The sequence below is a fragment of the Heterodontus francisci genome, chromosome 25, assembly GCF_036365525.1.
Source record: "Heterodontus francisci isolate sHetFra1 chromosome 25, sHetFra1.hap1, whole genome shotgun sequence".
NCBI classification, from domain to species: domain Eukaryota; kingdom Metazoa; phylum Chordata; class Chondrichthyes; order Heterodontiformes; family Heterodontidae; genus Heterodontus; species Heterodontus francisci.
This window is the reverse complement of record NC_090395.1, coordinates 51,144,613-51,164,150: the sequence shown is the minus strand read 5'-3', so window position 1 is coordinate 51,164,150 and position 19,538 is coordinate 51,144,613. Positions and strand designations below refer to the sequence as shown.

Below are 19,538 nucleotides of genomic sequence, written 5' to 3'. Positions count from 1 at the left end.
GTTATTAAAGATGTCTCATACACTTTAAAAATAGTTCCCAACAAATTTTGATGTACAATTATTTTATTTTTTCACAAGCTCAATTTGCTCACCTAATATTGATGGAAATAGTAAGTTATCTTGACAACTACAGGTAACTGTTTTAAATGTATACATGGACTGATGTAACAATAACCTGTGTCACAATCAGTACTTTTATTGTAGTTATGTTATTTCTATTAACTGTTAGTACAGATCCTAAAAATGTGTATTCGCTGGAAAAGATTATTTGGCTGAATGGAAAATACTGTGTCTGTGGTTAGGAATTACTTTGTAAGGTAGGCTTGAGTGAATGGAATCATATTGAATAGTCAAAGTAAGGTTACACTGAACTCTTGAATGCTGGTGCCACATGGGATATTAATGTTGCTGTATGCTGCAAAGAACTTAAGATCTGACTCGTTGAGCGTAAATGGAGATGCAGTTATTTAATTAGGCATTAGGTGAATTATATTGTGATAGGTTTTGCAGACTGGACAAGTTAATTTCTAGGTGAAAATTACAGATTAATTTTCAATTCTTTTAGCTATATTCTTGTGCTGTGGGTGAGTCTGCCAAGGCTATGTTTATTGCCTACACCTGGTTGCTCCTGTTGTCCTTGCGCTGCTCGTACCCCACTTGAATCTGCTTAAAGTCAGTTGGATTTTGTTTTTCCCCAATGGGCGATAGCATAAACACTTGAAAAGCAAAATCTAAGATTGAAATATGTCAATAGCCGCTGAAAAAAATTGTCAACAAACTCCTTGTGAGCAGCATGCAGCAAAGCGGACAATCTCCTTTTCTCCTTGTTGAGAGGCATTTATAACCCTCTGCATGCAGTGTTGTTGATGAGGAATCTATTCTTTTGCAGCGGTAGGGCACATGTCATCTCTAAGTTGAACAATAGTTCTCCTCTTTTCCATTTTTTAATTCTATTCTGACTTTTTTTCTACGTATGGGGCCGTTAGAATCATCGAAGAGTTACAGCTGAGAACGAGGTAATTCGGCCCCTTGTGTCAGTGCCAGCTGAATGCATGAACAACCTCAGCAAGTCGTACTTTCCCACCTTTGCCCCTTGACCCTGCAAATTTTTCTCTTCATGTAAATATCCCATTCCCTTTTGAAAGCCATGATTGAATCTGCCTCCACCACACTCTCAGGCAGTGCATTTCAGATCCTAACCGCTTGCTGCGCAAAAAGGTTTTTCCTCATGTCACCTTTGATTCTTTTGCCATTCACCTTAAATCGGTGTCCTCTGGTTTTCCACCCTTCCGCCATGGGAACAGTTTCTCCCTATCTACTCTGTCTTGACCATTCATAATTTTGAACACCTCTATCAAATTTCCTCTCGATCTTCTCTAAAGTGAACAGCCCCAGCTTCTTCAATCTAGCCATGTAACTGAAGTTAATTATGGTATCAGAACACTCTAGGCTTCCTTGATGTCGAAGCTGGTTAAAGCAATAAGCAGCTGAGCTATCAAACCGAGATGGTACAAAATTCAGTCACCGGTTTGTTCTGAGTTAATTGATCCTGATCAAGTGGCAGTAAGTGTTCTGCAGTTGATGGCAACGCACCTATATTTGGTAGGGGAATACCGGTTAAGGTTTACACTAATGATCTTTATCCAGTGACCCCTGTTGGAAGTACATATTTGTTGACATCGGATGAGGACATGATTGGGCACCTAGCTGTGATTTCCCTTGCTCCCATGGGGAAATAGTCTGTTGACATCAACTATCTGAGCTTGGCTACTTAGGCAAGGTACCAGCGGACGTTCAGTGCCCATGGGAGCTGAAAAATTGGCAGTAAAAGCAACTAAAGGATTTAATGAACTACACTGCCAGTTCACACCTGCTGTTTTACCTGTTGTAAAGAGTATAACTCAATATCACTGCTGTTAATGCTTTTGGTTAGACTGGGGGCCAAATAAAAGACACATGTGGCACAGGACGAAAAATGGGAAGAGAGAGAGAAACACAGAGGCGTATAGTCTGCAGAAATGGGGGAAATGGTCTGGGTTTGAACTTTGCTGCTCTTATTTGAAAATGCTGTTGTATGGGATGTTCTTATCAGCCAATCCTGAGATGGGTAAAGGGTAAAGTTAGACGATATACTTTAAATTATGTTGTGGTGATTGCATGCCACAGGCTTGCATTTTCAATTTTAACCATATTTTAATGCACCATGACGTATCTCTGTAAATTGTTTTTTTAAATCTCTTTCCTCACAGAATTGATTTTCTTTAAACTGTGCTACAACGGCAGATACCTGTTGGAGTAAGTTCAGGTCACTATTTATGAACAATGATGAGCAGGAAAGCTGGTCGATCCAGCTTGTTCCGCTCTCTGCCCCACCCAAAGCCATATTGTCTCCTGGGAGAAACAAAAAACCAGATAAAAATCTAGATCAATTTGGGGAAAAGAATTCTGGGAAATTCCTCTTTGATCTCACTAAGCCTTCAAAACTAGCCTAGGAGATCACTGTGGGCCCTGATAATTCAGTGTACTACCTACCTTTTGTAAGAGGTGTTCTCTGCTCCAGCCAGAAACACATCCATCTTTCATTTGAAAGAATTAGCGATTCGGCATCCACTGCATAAAGAGACAGCCTGTTCCTGAGGTCCACTAGTCTCTGGGGAAAGAACCACCTCCTGACAGCTAACTTACACCTGGGCTTGTACAACTTAAAATTGTGACCACTGACCCTCCCTAAACTATTTAATGGGAACAAACTGTTAACTAGAACACAATCTATTCTCTTTGACATCTATAAACTTTGATCAGATCACCCAAAGTCATGGTTTTTCTAAAGTGTAGAGTCTCAGATCGTTTAGTCTAGCTTGATGACTAAGGTGCTTTAAACTGGTGTAGTGACTTTCCTCTGCACCCTTTCCAAAGCCTCAATATCACCCACCATGTGAGGAGGCCAAACCTGGACACTATTCTAACTGAGGCCTCACCATGGTCTTGTACAAAGACAAAATATGGGCCCAGATTTAGCGGTGGTAGTAATGGCGAAACAGTCATCATTGGCCATCATTACTACATGTAAACTGATGGCACTTTCTGAAATCTGCAGACTTAGCAGAAATGATGAAGTTTCTGTCAGTGATTCTACACTTCTCCAGAGGGTCTGCTGCTGTTGAGGCATCCTAGACTAGTCAATGAAAATCCATTGAATTGATGAGAACTTCCACTTTTATGTTGTTAGTCTCACTGTAAAAACCCTTGAAAAGTTACACCTTGTTGAATGAGGTGTAACTGGGTTTTTAACAGTGTACTAACTTCATAATATGCTAAGCACTTTCACTGACCCTGAAAACTTAATTTTATATTCGTGGAAAGTCAAATTTCTCTGTAATACATACCACATTTTAAAAAACTCTCCTTTTGAAAGTTTTTTTTTAGCTCCAATCTTAATTCAGTCATAATCATTTATTTTGCTATCTGAAAATTTTAATTAAGAGTGATGGATATTAAATTCTTTTAACTTCCTGCTTTGTCGTGTGAATGCTTCAGTGTGATTAGTTGCTTACCTGCTTGCTGACATCACTGCTGCTACACACCAAGACATTCTCTTGACTTGGTGCCAGATTTAAACTGATGATTGGACAGGGGAAAACCATGCCACAGAGATCGCTAGATTTTTGTGGCAGCTTTCTTTGAGTTCAGTGGTGTGCACCCTTGCTTTGCTGCTGACTGCAAAATCTGAGCCACTGGTATGTTTTGTCTTGCATTCAGTTGTCCCATAAGTGCATTCTAACACCCTATTATGTCCAGCTATCACTCCATGGGATTGTTTATGAACCTTTGGAGATCAATGCATTAGAATCATAGATTTCTTTCTTTCTCCATCTCCTTTAATGCTTTTCCCTGAAGGATCTGTACATGAACAGTATTCTCCCTGCCCCCCTGCATAACACCTCACTTTCCAAATTGTTGATAGTCATCAACCCAATTCACCAACTCATGAAGATCTTCCTGAAACAGTCGGATACCCTGCACAGTTCTGAGACATACAAATTTTTGGATCATCTGCCAACTTGTAGATCAGACCTCCAACACTTAGACTTGCATCTAGATCATTAATAAAGATAGCAAAGTGCAATGGTCCCAACACCAATCCCTGTGGGACACCACTGATGACCACTCTCCAAACAGATCCAAATCCATCTACACCTGTTTTCTGCCTAAGGCCTGCCAGCCTGTTCTCAACCTAGTTCGATATATAGCCATTGATACCAGAAGCTACCATCTTGTATAAAAGCCTCTTGCCAAAAGTTGTTTGGAAGTCTAAGTAGTCAATGTCCATTGGGCTTCCCTCATCAACCATCTTGGTGACTTAAGAAATAGGAGCAGGCCATAAAGCCCCTTGAGTCTGCTCCACAATTCAATAAGATCATGGCTGTTCTTCTACCTCAACTCCACTTTCCCACCCTAACCCCATATTTCTGATTCTATTTGAATTCTTCAAAAAATATAATCAAATTTGCAATATATAACCTTTATTGAAGCTATGTTTGGTGTCCCTTATACATCCCCATCTATTTAAGTAATCAATATGGCAACCCTAATGATTCCCACAAAGCATCTCTCCTACTACTGGCCTCTTGTTACCCAGGACCATTTTGTCTTTTTTAAAAAAGATCGGGGCGACATTAACTTCCTTCTAGTCTACGGGAACCATTCTAGAGTGCAGTGAACTGTTAAAAATACAGACAAGGGGCTCATATAGCAAGTGTCACGCTTCCCTGAGGATGCTCAGATGACTATCTGGCCCGGATGCTCGATCTATTTTCAAGTTCTTAATTCTGTCTAAAATAATATATTCATCTATGCTGATATTACCAGTTTTATTATTAAATTCTAACAGTTGAGCTTCATATTCAAACCAAAATTTTCTAGGAAAGAAGTAAAGTTGTGGTTATTTTATCTAAATTAGGAAATATTAGTAGGCAATGGTTGGCAATACACTGAAGTGCACTATTTTTAAGGCACAGTCGTAGAATAAAGTACTCCAACAAACCATCAACACTAGTAATGGATTCAAAATACAATAATGGTGTCACATGGCGTTACAGCATCATGACATCACAGCTAAAATCAGGACCTGATTGAAAAACTTTATTACATCATAAGATACCAGTTGAGGAGAGGTATTCAATGTTTTGTGATTATTCTTACATTTCCCTAGTCACTCCAACAGATTTGAAACTCCTAAGTTTCTAAATTCCTGCATATGGTATTTGGAATACATTGCTCTTTTTAAAAAAAAAAATCAACAATTATTACTAGAACTTCAGGAGATTCAAAACAAAAAATTACACTTTATGCTTGTATTTGAATTCAAAGTCTCTTGGCAAGATACTGTTCTAGCAAAGTTTCTAGAGGATCAGAACAACTTGGACAGCAACTTATGAAAGGTCACAGACCTGAAATGTTAACTCTGTTTCTCCCTCCACATTTGCTGAGTATTTCCAGCACATTGTGTTTATATTTTGGACAGCAACTTGTGATTTCCACGTTTATCTGCACATGCGTGGTCTCCAGAAGTTGCTGTTCGATTTATTCTTTAATAATGGTGAGTGCTGATAGCCTAGTTATTTTACTGCAAAACCCAGACCATCATTAATTTTAACCATGTTGCTGTTGGACTATTCTCAAGGTTTATTTGTCTCCAATTCCAAACTCTAAATCTACTTTCTAATTAGTGGTGCATAATTTTACTTGGGTACGATATTGCAAGGTTAGGATCCTATCATACCTGTTTTTGGATTCGTGAGTTCTCTGCCACCTTTGCCCTTGTATTAATTCATTGTTCTGCTTGCTATTTTGGGTCTGCAGAGTCATATAAAACATTATAAGTTTATTACAATTTCTTCCTCCTGATGCATTGAACTGTACATTGATATATCATTGAGCTTCTGATTTCAACTGTATTACTGTGGCAGAGAGCTAGCCAGAAGTCATTGAAAGATCATTTTTTCACCCAGAGGGTGGTTGGAATCTGGAACACACTGCCTGAAGGGGTGGTAGAGGCAGGAACCCTCACAACATTTAAGAAGTATTTAGATGAGCACTTGAAACGCCATAGCATACAAGGCTACGGGCCAAGTGCGGGAAAATGGGATTAGATTGGGTGGGTGCTTGATGGTCGGCGCAGGCGTGTTGGGCCGAAGGGCCTGTTTCTGTGCTGTAAAATTCTATGACTCTATCATCAGTGGAAGAGTCCTCTCTGGTCCATGCATCTTAATTTGCTATTAGTTAGTTCAGAAAGATGTGGGCAGGAGGCTGGGAATAGATTGCCACCTCTCTGCTAAGTTGGAGATGTTGTGAAAGATGAGGAAAAGTAAAGGTAACCTTGCCCTTTTATAATTTAAAAACAAATATTCAATCTACCTGTTATGACCAGGTGAGAAGCAGTCTAGGGGTTCCCTCTCAGCCTTTGTCTGGTTTAACCGTAACAGAGTTTAATTTTTTTTAAAACACTGTGTTTTAGCTCCCCCTTAGTGAATCCTTGTTTACCGCTTTCCAATTGTAAGCTAAAGAAATCAATTCAGACAGGTTTTCTTAGATTTTAAACAAGAAAGGTAGAAGTTTATTATTATTAAACTCTATTTCGATTGCCGACTACAAATATGTGATGCGACCAAGCTAGCATGCCTATGCGATAAACACACACGCAGATAGAGACAGAAAAGTAGAAAAGAATAAAGGGGAAAAGTTTGAGGCAATAGATGGGTTTCTATTTTACTGTCCTTTGAGTTTGCTGTGAAGTCTTTGGTTGCCGGTCAGACTTGCAATTCATTGGTGCCCAGTGCATGCTTCAACTTGTTTCGATATCAGAGTCTTTCCTCTCTTGAGGTTTATGTGTCTTCTGTGGGCCTGGTGGCCTGGGAGAAAGAGAGAGAGAGGCTTCCTTGTTCCAGGTTCCAGTTCAAAACTGCTTTCTGCCTCTTTCTCTGTGGCACAATTCAAAAAGCCCCAGGTTGCCCAGCAGGTTAGTCATGTGACGAGCTGGTTTGACCACTTATATTTGTGGATTCTGCCATCTTAGCAGTCATCCTGGAATGTGATTGTCCTCACCTTCAATGTCTGGTGATCACAGCCCATTTTGGGTTAAGTGGACCAAGGAATAGTCCTTTGTCTCTCCAAGCACTGTCTGTTAGTATGCAAATGTTTTTCCAGCCAAGTGTCTGTGATTTTTTTTTTAACAAGTCCTTTCTTCACTCTAGCAACAGTTTAAAATTAATGTTCATATGACAAAATTAATATGCCTCATTCTTGGCAGGTGGGGTCTACATGACACTACCTCAAACTGACATTATTGAAGGAGCAGAGGAGGTCATAAATGTAAGCCCCTAAAAGAGTGAACTTGGAACTGGATTAGTTACCTTGTGAATAATGTCATTGACTTTCCTGGTTCTATGTGGATGCCAACCTGGCAAGTAGTTATGAAGTCAATAACATTTAAGGCAAGCCAATTCATACTTTTAGTTGACAATATTTAAAAACAGAAAGGTAGTTGAAGCTGCTTTTATGAAAAATGAAAACTTTTCTTTTGATTTTATGCCAACTGGAAGTAGCTTTGACATTTATTCATCAAAAATGAAGAATAAATATAATTTCTGTGCAACATTCATTATAATATTTTCTGTCACTCTAATTCATTTAATAAGCTATGTCTTAAAAAGACACTAGAGTAGTATAGTATTCCCTAAAATTCATATACTATTATCCATTTACCTTCTCAATATTATGTATGGTGATAAGTCTTGTTCCCTAATCTAGTTTGCTTGTGAAAATTGGATTTAATTAGCGTAATTCATCTTGTAATAGTTGAACCATGATACTCAAAGCTCATTAAGTTGGGCTTGCAGTTTTTGAGTTATTAATGAAAATGTAAAAATAATCGTGCCACATCCTTCCTTTACTCCATTCTTTCTGCCACACTAAATATGTGATCCTGTTAAATGGACAAAATGCATATACATTTCTTAGAGTAAATGAAATATTGGAGCAGGTAGCTATTATTATGCTACGAAGCATTTAATCAAAGCAGTATAAATTATGCAATAATTTGTTAATATACTGGGATAGAGGCTACCCTTTCCAAACTGTTACATAGAGATTTTGTTGTAGTATTGTCAAAGTTGGGCATTGTTTATTATGTATCTTGAGCAATCTAGTTTTATTTGAAGAAGATATTTCATTTTTTTAGTAAGCCTGAAGGCACAGTCTATGTAGAGACAAAACAATAAATAATTTGGTAGGCTTGACATTTTTATTTGAGATAGTTGTTAGGAACTCCAGAGGCAAAAGTTTTTATAAATTTTGAATATTTCACACATTAATTATTTAAGGCAAATAGCATAGCTGCATTGAAGGAAAAGGGGATAGAAGTATATCCTTTTATGGTTAGATGAAGAAGGGTGGAAGGAGGCTCGTGTACAGCCTAAACACCGGCATAGATCAGCTGTGCCAAATGGCCTGTTTCTGTACTGTAAATTCTATGTACTTCTTTCTTGTAAATTTCTGCGCATACACGACTGTGTGAACTATTATGCCAGGGTATGTTTGCTTCACACTATTTTTGTTTTTGATTCATGAAAGTGGATGATGTGTGTCACAGAGACTATACAGGATATTGAGTATCGACGTAGACCTTGAGCATTACATATTATGAAAAAGTTAGAATGAATACCAGAGGGGACAGGAAGAAATCCCGCGATGTTAGTCCATGTAGGATTAAACAGTATGGGGAAAAATAACAACACCCTTAAAACTCTCTTAATATTGGCATGCATCTATATAGCGTAGAAACAGGTTGGCAGGTATTTTAGAGGATAGACGCCGAGTCAAAGGAGGGTGACCAAAAGATACAACCACTAGAGAAAGATTTTAAAGAGGAAATTGAGGTGATGAAGCAGAGGAGTTCAGGGAGAGAATTCCAGAACGTGGGACCTAAGCAGCTGAAGGCATGGCTGCCAATGGTAAGAGGGGGAGTGCACAATTGGCCAGACTCAGATGAATGGAGAGTTTAGGGGGCTGTTGTCGGGGTTGAAAGAGGTTTAGGAGACAGGGATGGGGAAGGCTAAAGAGATATTTAAACATGCAGATGAGAAGTAAATCTGAGATATTGTGGGGACTGGATCCGATATAATCCAGCAAGTACTGGGGTGATGGATGAACAGGACTTAGTGCGACAAAGGATCCAGTCAGCAGAATTTTGGATGAGTCAAGTTTCTGAAGAGTGGAGCATAGGAGAAGACTAAAATAAGTCAGTCTGGAGTTGACAATGTCATGGATGTGAGTTTCAGTGATGTATGGGCTAAGATAGGGGTAGAGGCAGGCAGTGTTATGGAAGTGGAATTAGGCCATCTTTGTGTGAGGATAAAAACAGAAAATGCTGGAATTGCTCGGCTCAGGCAGCATCTGTGGAGAGAGAAGCAGACTTAACATTTCAGCTCACTGACCTTCATTAGACTGAAACAGTAACTCTCTTTTTCTCTCCACACATGCTGCCTGACATACTGAGAATTGTCAGCATTTTCTGTTTTTATTTCTGATTTCCAGCATCCGCAGTATTTTGCTCTTGTTTGTGAGAAGATATGGGTCCTGATGGTCATCTCAGGGTTAAAAGAGAATGCCGAAGTTGGAACAATCCAGTTCAATGTGAGACAAAAGGGAGGGAACTGGAGTCATTAGTAAGGATTTAAATTTGTGGCAGGGGCAAAGATGATGCCTTCAATCTTCCCAATATTTACCTGATTGAAATTTACAAAAAATGACAAAGCTCATGACCAAGGTATGTCTGGTAAAGGTGACTGAGCGATTACTTGTCAGATGGCACGTGTTTTCTTGTATTGTTTTCCAGAATGTGAGAAATGTGGGGTTTATCTCAGCAGTATTCAATTCAGCGAGTGACTTGGACTTTATGGGGAATTAAGACTTATTGAGGAGAAAATAACCACTTGCCATGAAAGAGGAAACTGGATTTTTTAGAAGGAACTATGACAGTTCCTTTTGAACTCAGTGAACATGGCTGAGGTCAGGAATGTTCAAAGGTGAAAGTTGAAAGATGAAGTCTCAAAGTAATAAGTGTTTGCTGATATTAACCTTTGAAGAGACATGAATAAGCTGTCCCTTTTGAAGAATTGAGAGAAACCGTTTTTCACTGCCTCCTTGAAGGGCACGAAGGAAGAAAGAAAAAGAACCTGTCTTTGCATTGTATTTTATCAGGTCTTCAAGATGACTTAAAATGCTTCGCATTCAATGAATTACATTTGAAATGTAGTTGCTTGTTGTATAGGTAAGCAGAGTGGCCAATATACGCACCTTAATATGTTATGAACAGCATTGATCGTTTTGTCTTTTTTGTGATGTTGGATGAGGAAATGAATGTTGGCCAAACAAAGGCAGAATTTCTTGCCTGGTATTTTGTCTGGGCGGAGGGAGTCTCGACCACTGGCGAGAGCCCTGCGACGCCGCCTCTGGGGCAATTAGGCACTTGAGTGGACAGCGGCAGGCCTTTCCCGGGATTAAGGACCTCAACAATGGAAGTCCCACCTGCTGAGAGCTGTCGGCCAATCAGAGGCCGGCAGCTCTTTAACTGAGCAGGGCCCCTGCAGAGGCAGTGGCTGCTGCCAGTACTCTGGACTCAACTGGGGCCCTGGGACCAGGCCATAGAAAAGTCAGGGCAGGAGGGGTATCATGGGGTGGGAGTTTTTGGGGGATGGGGTGTAAGGGGGGATTACCACTCTTTTCTGACGACTCCTTTGTACATTCACCCACTTCCTTTAAATCACATGCCCTCAGTGTATACAGATTCCATTTATCTCACAGTATATTATCGCAATCATTAAATTTGGATCTCGTTGTGTCAACTTGACTCAGCAGCAAGGGAAGAGGGGTGGCTCTCAGCAGGCTCCCCCCATTCCCGATGCCAGGTCTGTCGTTCTAACGAGGTGCCCTGGAGCTGGCAAGCAATCTGCGTGAGTTTGCTTGGCGTGCTCCCAGTGTGGCGACAGGCCTGCCAACCACTGGGCTAATACCGACAGCAGCAGGATGAGGCCCTTAATTGGGTGTTAATTGTCCACTTAAGGGCCTGAAGCCTTCCCGCCCCAGACTTAATTTGGGTGGAGGTGAGAAGGTGGCCCCCCCTTGTATTTTTTTGAATAGTGCCATGGCATTTTTTTGAGTAATGTCATAAAGAGAAAGGGAAGGCTGCAATTCAACATCTTATCCAGAAAGTGGCATTTCTCAGTGCAGCATATCCTTAATACTACGCTGAAGTGACGGCCCACATTATGTGCTGAAATCCTGACTCTGACGTCAACATGCTATCAACTGAGTCAAGTTGACACAACGAGATCCAAATTTAGTGATTGCGATAATATACTGTGAGATAAATGGAATTTGTATACACTGAGGGCATGTGATTTAAAGGAAGTGGGTGAATGTAGAAAGGAGTCGTCAGAAAAGAGTGGTAATTGTTGGATCATGAGTGGAGGATGGCATTAAAATGGAGAGAGGCAAGTGCTATGAGGAGATTTGGCACTATGCTTAGTGGTTGAAATTGCTTCACACACTACTTTGCGCTGTTATCAGGTGGTGTTCTTCACAGTGATCAATGCATGGACTTATCTTCAAAGATTGGTAAAAGCCAGGTAATCATTTAAGAAATAATTGGCCATTTTGATGGGAATCATTTTGGATTGATGAGGTAAAATGGGTAGAATGGCCGTGCTCACTTTTTTGATGAACCATTTAGCTCTGTGTAATCAATCTGGAATTCTGTAATGGACGTCAATAATGAAAATACGAAAAATTTCTGTATCTGGAATGTGACTTGATCATTTATTCCAGAGCTGAGATTTGTGGTCCACAAGTATGGGTGGTAATGCTCTTCAAAAATCTATCCTTGTTCGATTTTTCTTTTCACAATGGTCGATCCTGCAAGCAAGTCAGTACAAGAACTGCCGTCTTCAATTAAAATAAAAGATGTATTGCTTTTCACTTAACTTTTATTCCTAATGGAATTATGGCAGTAGCACCTGTGAAGCGGATCTTATGCTATGTGTGTGCGCTTCTAAATCTATCTTTATACACACTCCTACTTCTCTCTATATGCATACATGATTATATAAATGTGTCTGTACTATTGAGTCTTTTGATGCCATGCTATCTCTGATGTTAGGAAGCACTTCTTCATGCAAAGGGTGGTAGAGGTTTGGAACTCTCTCCCACAAACAGCAGTTGAAGCTAGAACAGTTAATTTTAAATCTGAGATAGATAGATTTTTGTTAAGCAAATATATTAAGGGATATGGGCCAAAGGCAGGTATATGGAGTTAGGCTGCGGATCAGCCATGATCTCACTGAATGGCAGGACAGGCCCGAGGGGCTGAATGGCCTACTACTGTTCCTATCTTCCTATGAAGTCCACCGCACTGTAGTAACACACAGACACCTATTATGTATGCATTTTGTTGGAAAGTTGCAATTGAGATGTAAGGGCGAGATCTACGCTGGTTGGAGTTGTAACATATAATGTGGGTGCGCTGAATGTTTGACTTGCTAAAGGCCAGAATAAATAGTGTTTATATTGTTATAAAAGCAGGAATTGCTGGAAATACACAGCAGGTCAGGCAGCATCTGTGGAGAAAGGAACAGAGCTAATGTTTCGGGTCGATGACCTTTCAACAGAACTGGGAAAAGTTAGACATCTAATTGGTTTTAAGCAAGTGAAGGGTGGGGGAGGATTGGAAAAAGAACAAAAGGGAGGGTCTGATAGGGTGGAAGACAGAAGAGATTAAATGACAAAGGGTTGTTGGTGCAAGGCCAAAGGGAGTGGTAATAGGACAAGTAAAGAAACAAAAGATGTGTCTAGAGTATGTGTGAATGGCAGAAGGATGAATAGTCACCTCTGAAAGCAAAGAGAAAAAAACAAGACAGTAAAATCAAAACTTGCAAAGAAAAGGGAAACAGAATGGAGGGGGTTGGGGTGGGAGAAGAGGTTCTGATCTGAAATTGTTGAACTCAATGTTGAGTCCAGAAGGCTGTAAAGTGCCTCATTGAAAGATCCTTGAGCTTGCATTGAACTTCATTGGAACACTGCAGGAGGCCAAGAACAGAGAGGTCAGCATAGGTGGAGAATTAAAATGACAGTCAGTTTGTTTCTATGGTTGTCATTGTTTTCCAGAAGCACAACATAAATGGAAATTATGACTGTAGGTGGATCTTGGATCCCTGACTTGAAGTGAATGAGTTAATCAGTTATGTGTACCACAAAGCTTTTCCCAATTTGAGTGTTGGTAGTACATGTAGTAGTGCTTTGTAAGCTTTGAACTAAGGTTGAATTAAATGCTGTGAAAACCAACTTGTTCTTCCTATACTTTTTAATGAAGGGTATGTAAGATTTGCTATTTGGATGCAAATTTTATGCAATGAATGAACCAGATAATATGTGAGTAGCTTGTACTACAATGTTCATGAATTGTATTAGATCATACATGTATGATTGAACTGTAAAATGAGGCTTTGCAGGCTGCTGTGAAGGTTATAAAACATTTCCAGCAAAATGAATTGCTGTCTGCACTGTCAAAATAAATTTGTTCTGATCTACCAACCCCCGGAGCACTATGATGTCAATATGTTCCAAGTATGGAAAGCTTGATATTTGTTCTCAGTTAGACTACAATAAATTGCTCCAGTGCTTGATAATTGCTTGAGGCAATTGTCATTTATACTGGAGTGTAGGAGGTTTTTATGTCTAATACAGAATTTAGTCAATTAATAATTATTGTTATTATGCAGCACATTTACGTGGATGACTAAAGATGCAATTCTTTATAGCAAATAGCTCTATTTCCTGTTTTAAACATTTTAGATGTAAATTCTAATCATTAGTTTTGCGAACTGAATTATTGCGATGATATAATTGTTTTTTCTATGAAGTGATTGAGTGGTGATTTGTGTGAATCAGTTTATGGCCAGTTAATACTAACTTTCAATTTTTTGCAGATAATTTAAAAAATATAGAACTGACATTTTTACTTAAATTTATGGACAAACAAGTCCCAATGATGATTCTGGGACAATGTTTCGATTGTAGTTTTCAGGGGAGTGGTCTAATACTAAGTCATTTTGTGTTGATTTCTTCTTGCAGCTTACTTAAAGAGGGTTCTAAGATGTATACACAGTCAAAGTCAAAGAGAGCCTCAAGTTTCCATGAGTTTGCGAAAAGCACGAGTGATGCTTGGGACATTGGGGATGATGAAGAAGAGGAGTTCATGTCTTTTGCTTCCCAAAGCCTTAATTCGAAGGTTGCCATGGCAACAGCTGCTCAGGTTATTCAGAACCACAATAAATTGAAGGAACACCCTGGAGAGAAAATGCAGCAATCAGAATCAATCGATGAGGTTAAAAGGAATGGCAAGGTGGTCAAATCAAACAGTGAAGTACAACTGTCAATGTCTTCAGGTAAGGACCTGCTTATACTTCTACTGGTGTAGTTGGAGTGGTTGTGCTCTTGGTCAATGGAGATGACATTGATTGGTAGCCCTCTATTTTATATTATGCCTTGCTGTATTGATAGGTTGCTCATATAATGTTCATAAACAAATACAACACTGATATCTTTGTATGCATGTGTGCGTGTGATGGGACACCCGAAAAAACAGACAGCTGCAAAAAAAAAGGTCCTAAATAACTTGCAATGTAATAGATCGCAGCAGCACCTGGAAGCCCCCAACACTTGCAATTTATGAACTATGGACAGCCTTCAAGACACCAAGTCAGTTTGCAACTTAAAACATGGGACATGCAGGTAAGCGCAAAGTGGCAGTGGATGAAAAAAGTGGCTTCGTGGAATGGAGATCTCATTATCCAACATCCATAGTAGCAGAGAAACCACTCTGTCTCTGAGATCCAAGAGATAGAGTGGTTTTTCTGCTGTTGTTGATGTTTGGTAAAGAATACCCCATTCCACAAGAGCCAGGAACTGTAGTGGGCAGTTCATCAGACTTCAGTTTGTCAAGAAGTGCCATCTGACAGACGATAAAATCCAATTTTTTCCCCATTCTTACAAATATTTTCAGGTATTTCTAGTTTAAGACTGTATTCAGTGAGGAGTTTGGGTGCAAAAGCAGCCATGCAGGTGGAAAACTCTGCTCAGACTGCGAGCAGAGTGCTCAAAACCCAACCAAAAACGCATAAGGGGCTGAAGAGAATGGAAAAAAGTAAAGCTGCAATTGGAAGATTGGATCTCACTTCATTGGTGTGTCATCTGATGAGCTGTTAACAACCCCCTAGCCACTCCACAACACTTCAAGTATTAGCAACTGTAGCACGTGGAGCGAGGGACTCCCAGACAGGGGTCTTCAGGGCATCAATCTCCCCAATTTGGCTGGGATGCCCCTGGCATTCCAGTCCTCCATCAGGCACCTCGGCTTGTGCAGTCTGCTAACGTAGCAGATCCCAGGATCAGGACATCCCTCCCTCAATGGTCAAAAGACCCTGCAGTGGCAATGAACTGGGAAACCCAACAAACAGAAAATGAGCTGAAATCACATCTCGCTAGCAGGGTTCCAGAAAGAAGCACAATCCTAGTGAGGGTGACACAAAAGAAGGAACTCTGCAGTAGACAATCCTGGGATATTTGGCTTATTGGTTGACTGTACATATGGCCATTTTAAAAACAAGGACACATGATGCAAGTTCATTAGGTATCCCTAATTTATAGGTTTTACTGCATATACTTAAAATTTTGGTAATAGCTGTAGTTGTCAGAAATGTTTTCTTCCACAAGAAGAAAATGATCTGAATTAAGCAAACACTCATCAAACTAAGAGACATAGGTATTAGGATATTGGCAGAAGTAGGGTTAGGAATCCCACAGGAAGAATGTGACTTATGATTGGAACTCTCAAACTGTCTCAACATGAAAACTATTTCTATAGTTGCATTACCATTTAAGTTATGATTTGGGTAACAACTCATGCCCATTTGCCCAGAAATAACACGGTTGCCTTGATGTTATGTGCATTGTTTTCCTGAAACGGGATGATTATAGGGGCTCAAGCTATGGTTTAACTTTTTGTACAGAATAGCCTTTTGGATTTAAATATCGATTCATGTAACCTTTTTTCAGTGTATTTTTGCAATGTTACATTTATAGTATATACCACGTCCATTTTAATTGTCTAAATGTGATTGATTTAACATTTAGATCCACAAAAAATTCAAGTGTAAAATCTAATATTTTTGAAAAGCCTTTGGCATGGAGAATAGATCTGAGTCTTGCAAGTACTATAGTTAATTAATGTGGGAATCTGATATTCTGTATCAATTCATATCTGCACTGGGTCAATAATGCTTTTTAAGTATATTTAAAGTTCAGTTTGGCTCAGTTAGTGGCTCTTTTGCCTATGAACAAAGAACAAAGTACAGCACAGAACAGGCATTCGGCCCTCCAAGTCTGCGCCGATCTTGATGCCTGTCTAAACTATCACCTTCTGCACTTTCGGGGTCCATATCCCTCTATTCCCATCCTATTCATGTATTTGGCAAGATGCTTCTTAAACGTCGCTATCGTACCTGCTTCCACCACCTCCCTTTGCAGCAAGTTCCAGGCACTCACCACCCTCTGTGTAAAAAAAACTTACCTTGCACATCCCTTCTAAATTTTGCCTCTCGCACCTTAAACCTATGTCCCCTAGTAACTGACTCTTCCACCTTGGGAAAAAGCTTCTGACTATTCACTCTGTCCATGCCACTCATAATTTTGTAAACCTCTATCATGTCGCCCCTCCATCTCCGTCGTTCCAGTGAAAACAATCCGAGTTTATCCAACCTCTCCTCCTGGCTAATACCCTCCAGATCAGGCAACATCCTGGTAAACCTCTTCTGTACCCTCTCCAAAGCCTCCTTCTGGTAGTGTGGCGACCAGAATTGCGCACAATATTCCAAGTGTGGCCTAACTAAGGTTCTGTACAGCTGCAGCATGACTTGCCAATTTTTATACTCTATGCCCCGACCGATGAAGGCAAGCATGCCATATGCCTTCTTGACTACCTTATCCACCTGCATTGCCACTTTCAGTGATCTGTGGACCTGTACGCCCAGATCTCTCTGCCTGTCAATACTCCTAAGGGTTCTGCCATTTACTGTATACCTCCCAACCTGTATTACACCTTCCAAAATGCATTACCTCACGTTTGTCTGGATTAAACTCCATCTGCCATTTCTCTGCCCAAGTCTCCAACCGATCCTGCTGTATCCTCTTACGATTCTCATCACTATCCGCAACTCCACCAACCTTTGTGTCGTCCGCAAACTTACTCATCAGACTAGCTACATTTTCCTCCAAATCATTTATATATACTACAAACAGCAAAAGTCCCAGCACTGATCCCTGTGGAACACCACTAGTCACAGCTCTCCATTCAGAAAAGCACCCTTCCACTGCTACCCTCTGTCTTCCATGACTGAGCCAGTTCTGTATCCATCTTGCCAGCTCACCTCTGATCCCGTGTGACTTCACCTTTTGTACCAGTCTGCCATAAGGGACCTTGTCAAAGGCTTTACTGAAGTCCATGTAGACTACATCCACTGCCCTTCCTTCATCAATCATGTGTCTGAAGATTTGGGTTTGAACCAAATTGCAGACTTGACCATATAGTCTAAGCTTTTACTTCAGTGCAGCACTGAGCATGTGCTACATTATTGGAGATACCACCTTGCAGATAAGACATTAAACTGAAGCCCTGTCCGCCTGCTCATGTGGATGTAAAGGATCCACTGGTACTGTTGCAAGAAATGCAGGCATATTATATTTTGTCCTGGCCAACATTCCTCCCTCAACTAATGGCACCAAAATTGGATTACTTGTTCATTTTTTTGCTATTTGTGGGACCTTTTGATGTATGAATTGGCTGCTTTGTTTGCTTATGTAGCAATAGTGACTCCATTTCAGAAGCAACCCATTGGCTGTAAAGCATTGAGGACATAAGGTGATAAGCAAGTTCCTTTTTTTTTATCAAACAGTATTTGGATGGTTCTTACTGCTTTGAGGCAGTGACAGATCGATGAGTAGTAGCATATTTAATGTCTGTTTTAGTGTGAGCGCAATACTTCTATTCTGAGACAAATCCCATCATGCATTACACTGGGTCATGAACATTCTCAATCTGAGTGGACTTCACTGAAATGACACACTCAGTGCAAAAAAATTATTGGTGCATTTCCCTGCTCACATTTCGCTCCTAACAGACAGATAATCCATGGAAGAATTGGAGTACAATGGACTCATGTAGGATTCATAATTGCATATCCTTTTGATTTATTACAGATGGAGACTGAATGAACTGCTGTCCACTCCTTCATTGACAAGTCTCTAATAAGACCTCACTCCTCCTATTCATGTCTCAGTTGAAACTCTGAGCCTTGAACATACTAATAAAAGGGCAATGAAGTGGATATCATCCTTGTCTGAGTGGTTATTGGCCAGGAAGTAATCTGTTGGGTTGCCACTATGAGGAACTACCTTTTGGTATAATCTCTCGGAAGGCAGTATAGCAGCAAGTAGCAATAGAAACCGACATTATTAAAACAATTGGCATTTTGTACATTCTTGAAAAGGTGTGGTCAATTGATCATCTTGCTCAAGGTTTCTTATATGGTGAGTTAGCTGCTGTTTCTAAAAGTGGATGCAAGTCGTTAATAGGGGATTGAAATTTCAATGCTGCCAGTGGTAGAGGCCTAGAGTTGTCTCTCAATGTGGCTTATTGTTTCTTAATCCTACCTTGGTTAGAAGTTAAATTTTACTGTCTGACAAGATACAATGTTTGGGGAAATGTTGAAAGAATTTATGAATAGGGCTCCTCCATGTGATGCATCTCTTTCATAGTCAACAAACCTGTAGTTCCTGAGCTTGACGTAGTGAATAGTTGAATGTGTCATATAAGCTATAAAACCTAACTCTATTCCTTCCTCCTCCCCTCCATTGTTCCCATATTCTCCCTAGCTGAGAAACCCAATCCTGGACCTGTGTTTATGCTATACTTAACTCTGCTGGAATGGAAATGCTTTCTTCAGGTTGAAGGAAAGATTTGAGGCCTGGGTAGCCATGTTGATAACATTAAGTATCCTCTGTATTTCACTTACTGAATGGCCACCTTGAATTATTCCTGTTTAATGTGGCTGCACTAAATTAGGAACTGCTTCTTCACTTCACAAGGGTAAAATTTCCAGGAAGGTTAAAAGTGATATTGGAGAGTGGAAGCAAAGTTGTAAAAACATTGAGGGCAATAACTGCTTCATAGATGGCATTTGGAAAGAATCCTTTTCTCATATTAGTTATGTAGCTGAACTATTGTACATCCTGATGGAAAAGCAGGCTAGAGTTGAGTGTCTTTCCTACTGTACCCCATATGGCTGCTAAACATTTAGTTCCTGTGTGTTAATGGGCCAGAAATTGCTGGGAAGGTAATGGCAAATTAACGGCATTCACCATTTTGT

General features: G+C 40.0%; 1 protein-coding gene across 4 annotated transcripts in view; it reads left to right on the top strand.

Annotated features, from left to right (window-relative positions):
• The window catches only part of LOC137383867 (TBC1 domain family member 22B-like), a 509,534-nt gene that overhangs the window by 25,306 nt on the left and 464,690 nt on the right, over positions 1 to 19,538 (top strand). For all 4 annotated transcript variants that reach the window (XM_068057201.1, XM_068057200.1, XM_068057198.1 and 1 more), the window contains one exon: positions 14,188 to 14,501. In XM_068057201.1, the coding sequence (XP_067913302.1) occupies positions 14,188 to 14,501 (314 nt within the window). The remainder of the gene's footprint in view (positions 1 to 14,187; positions 14,502 to 19,538) is intronic.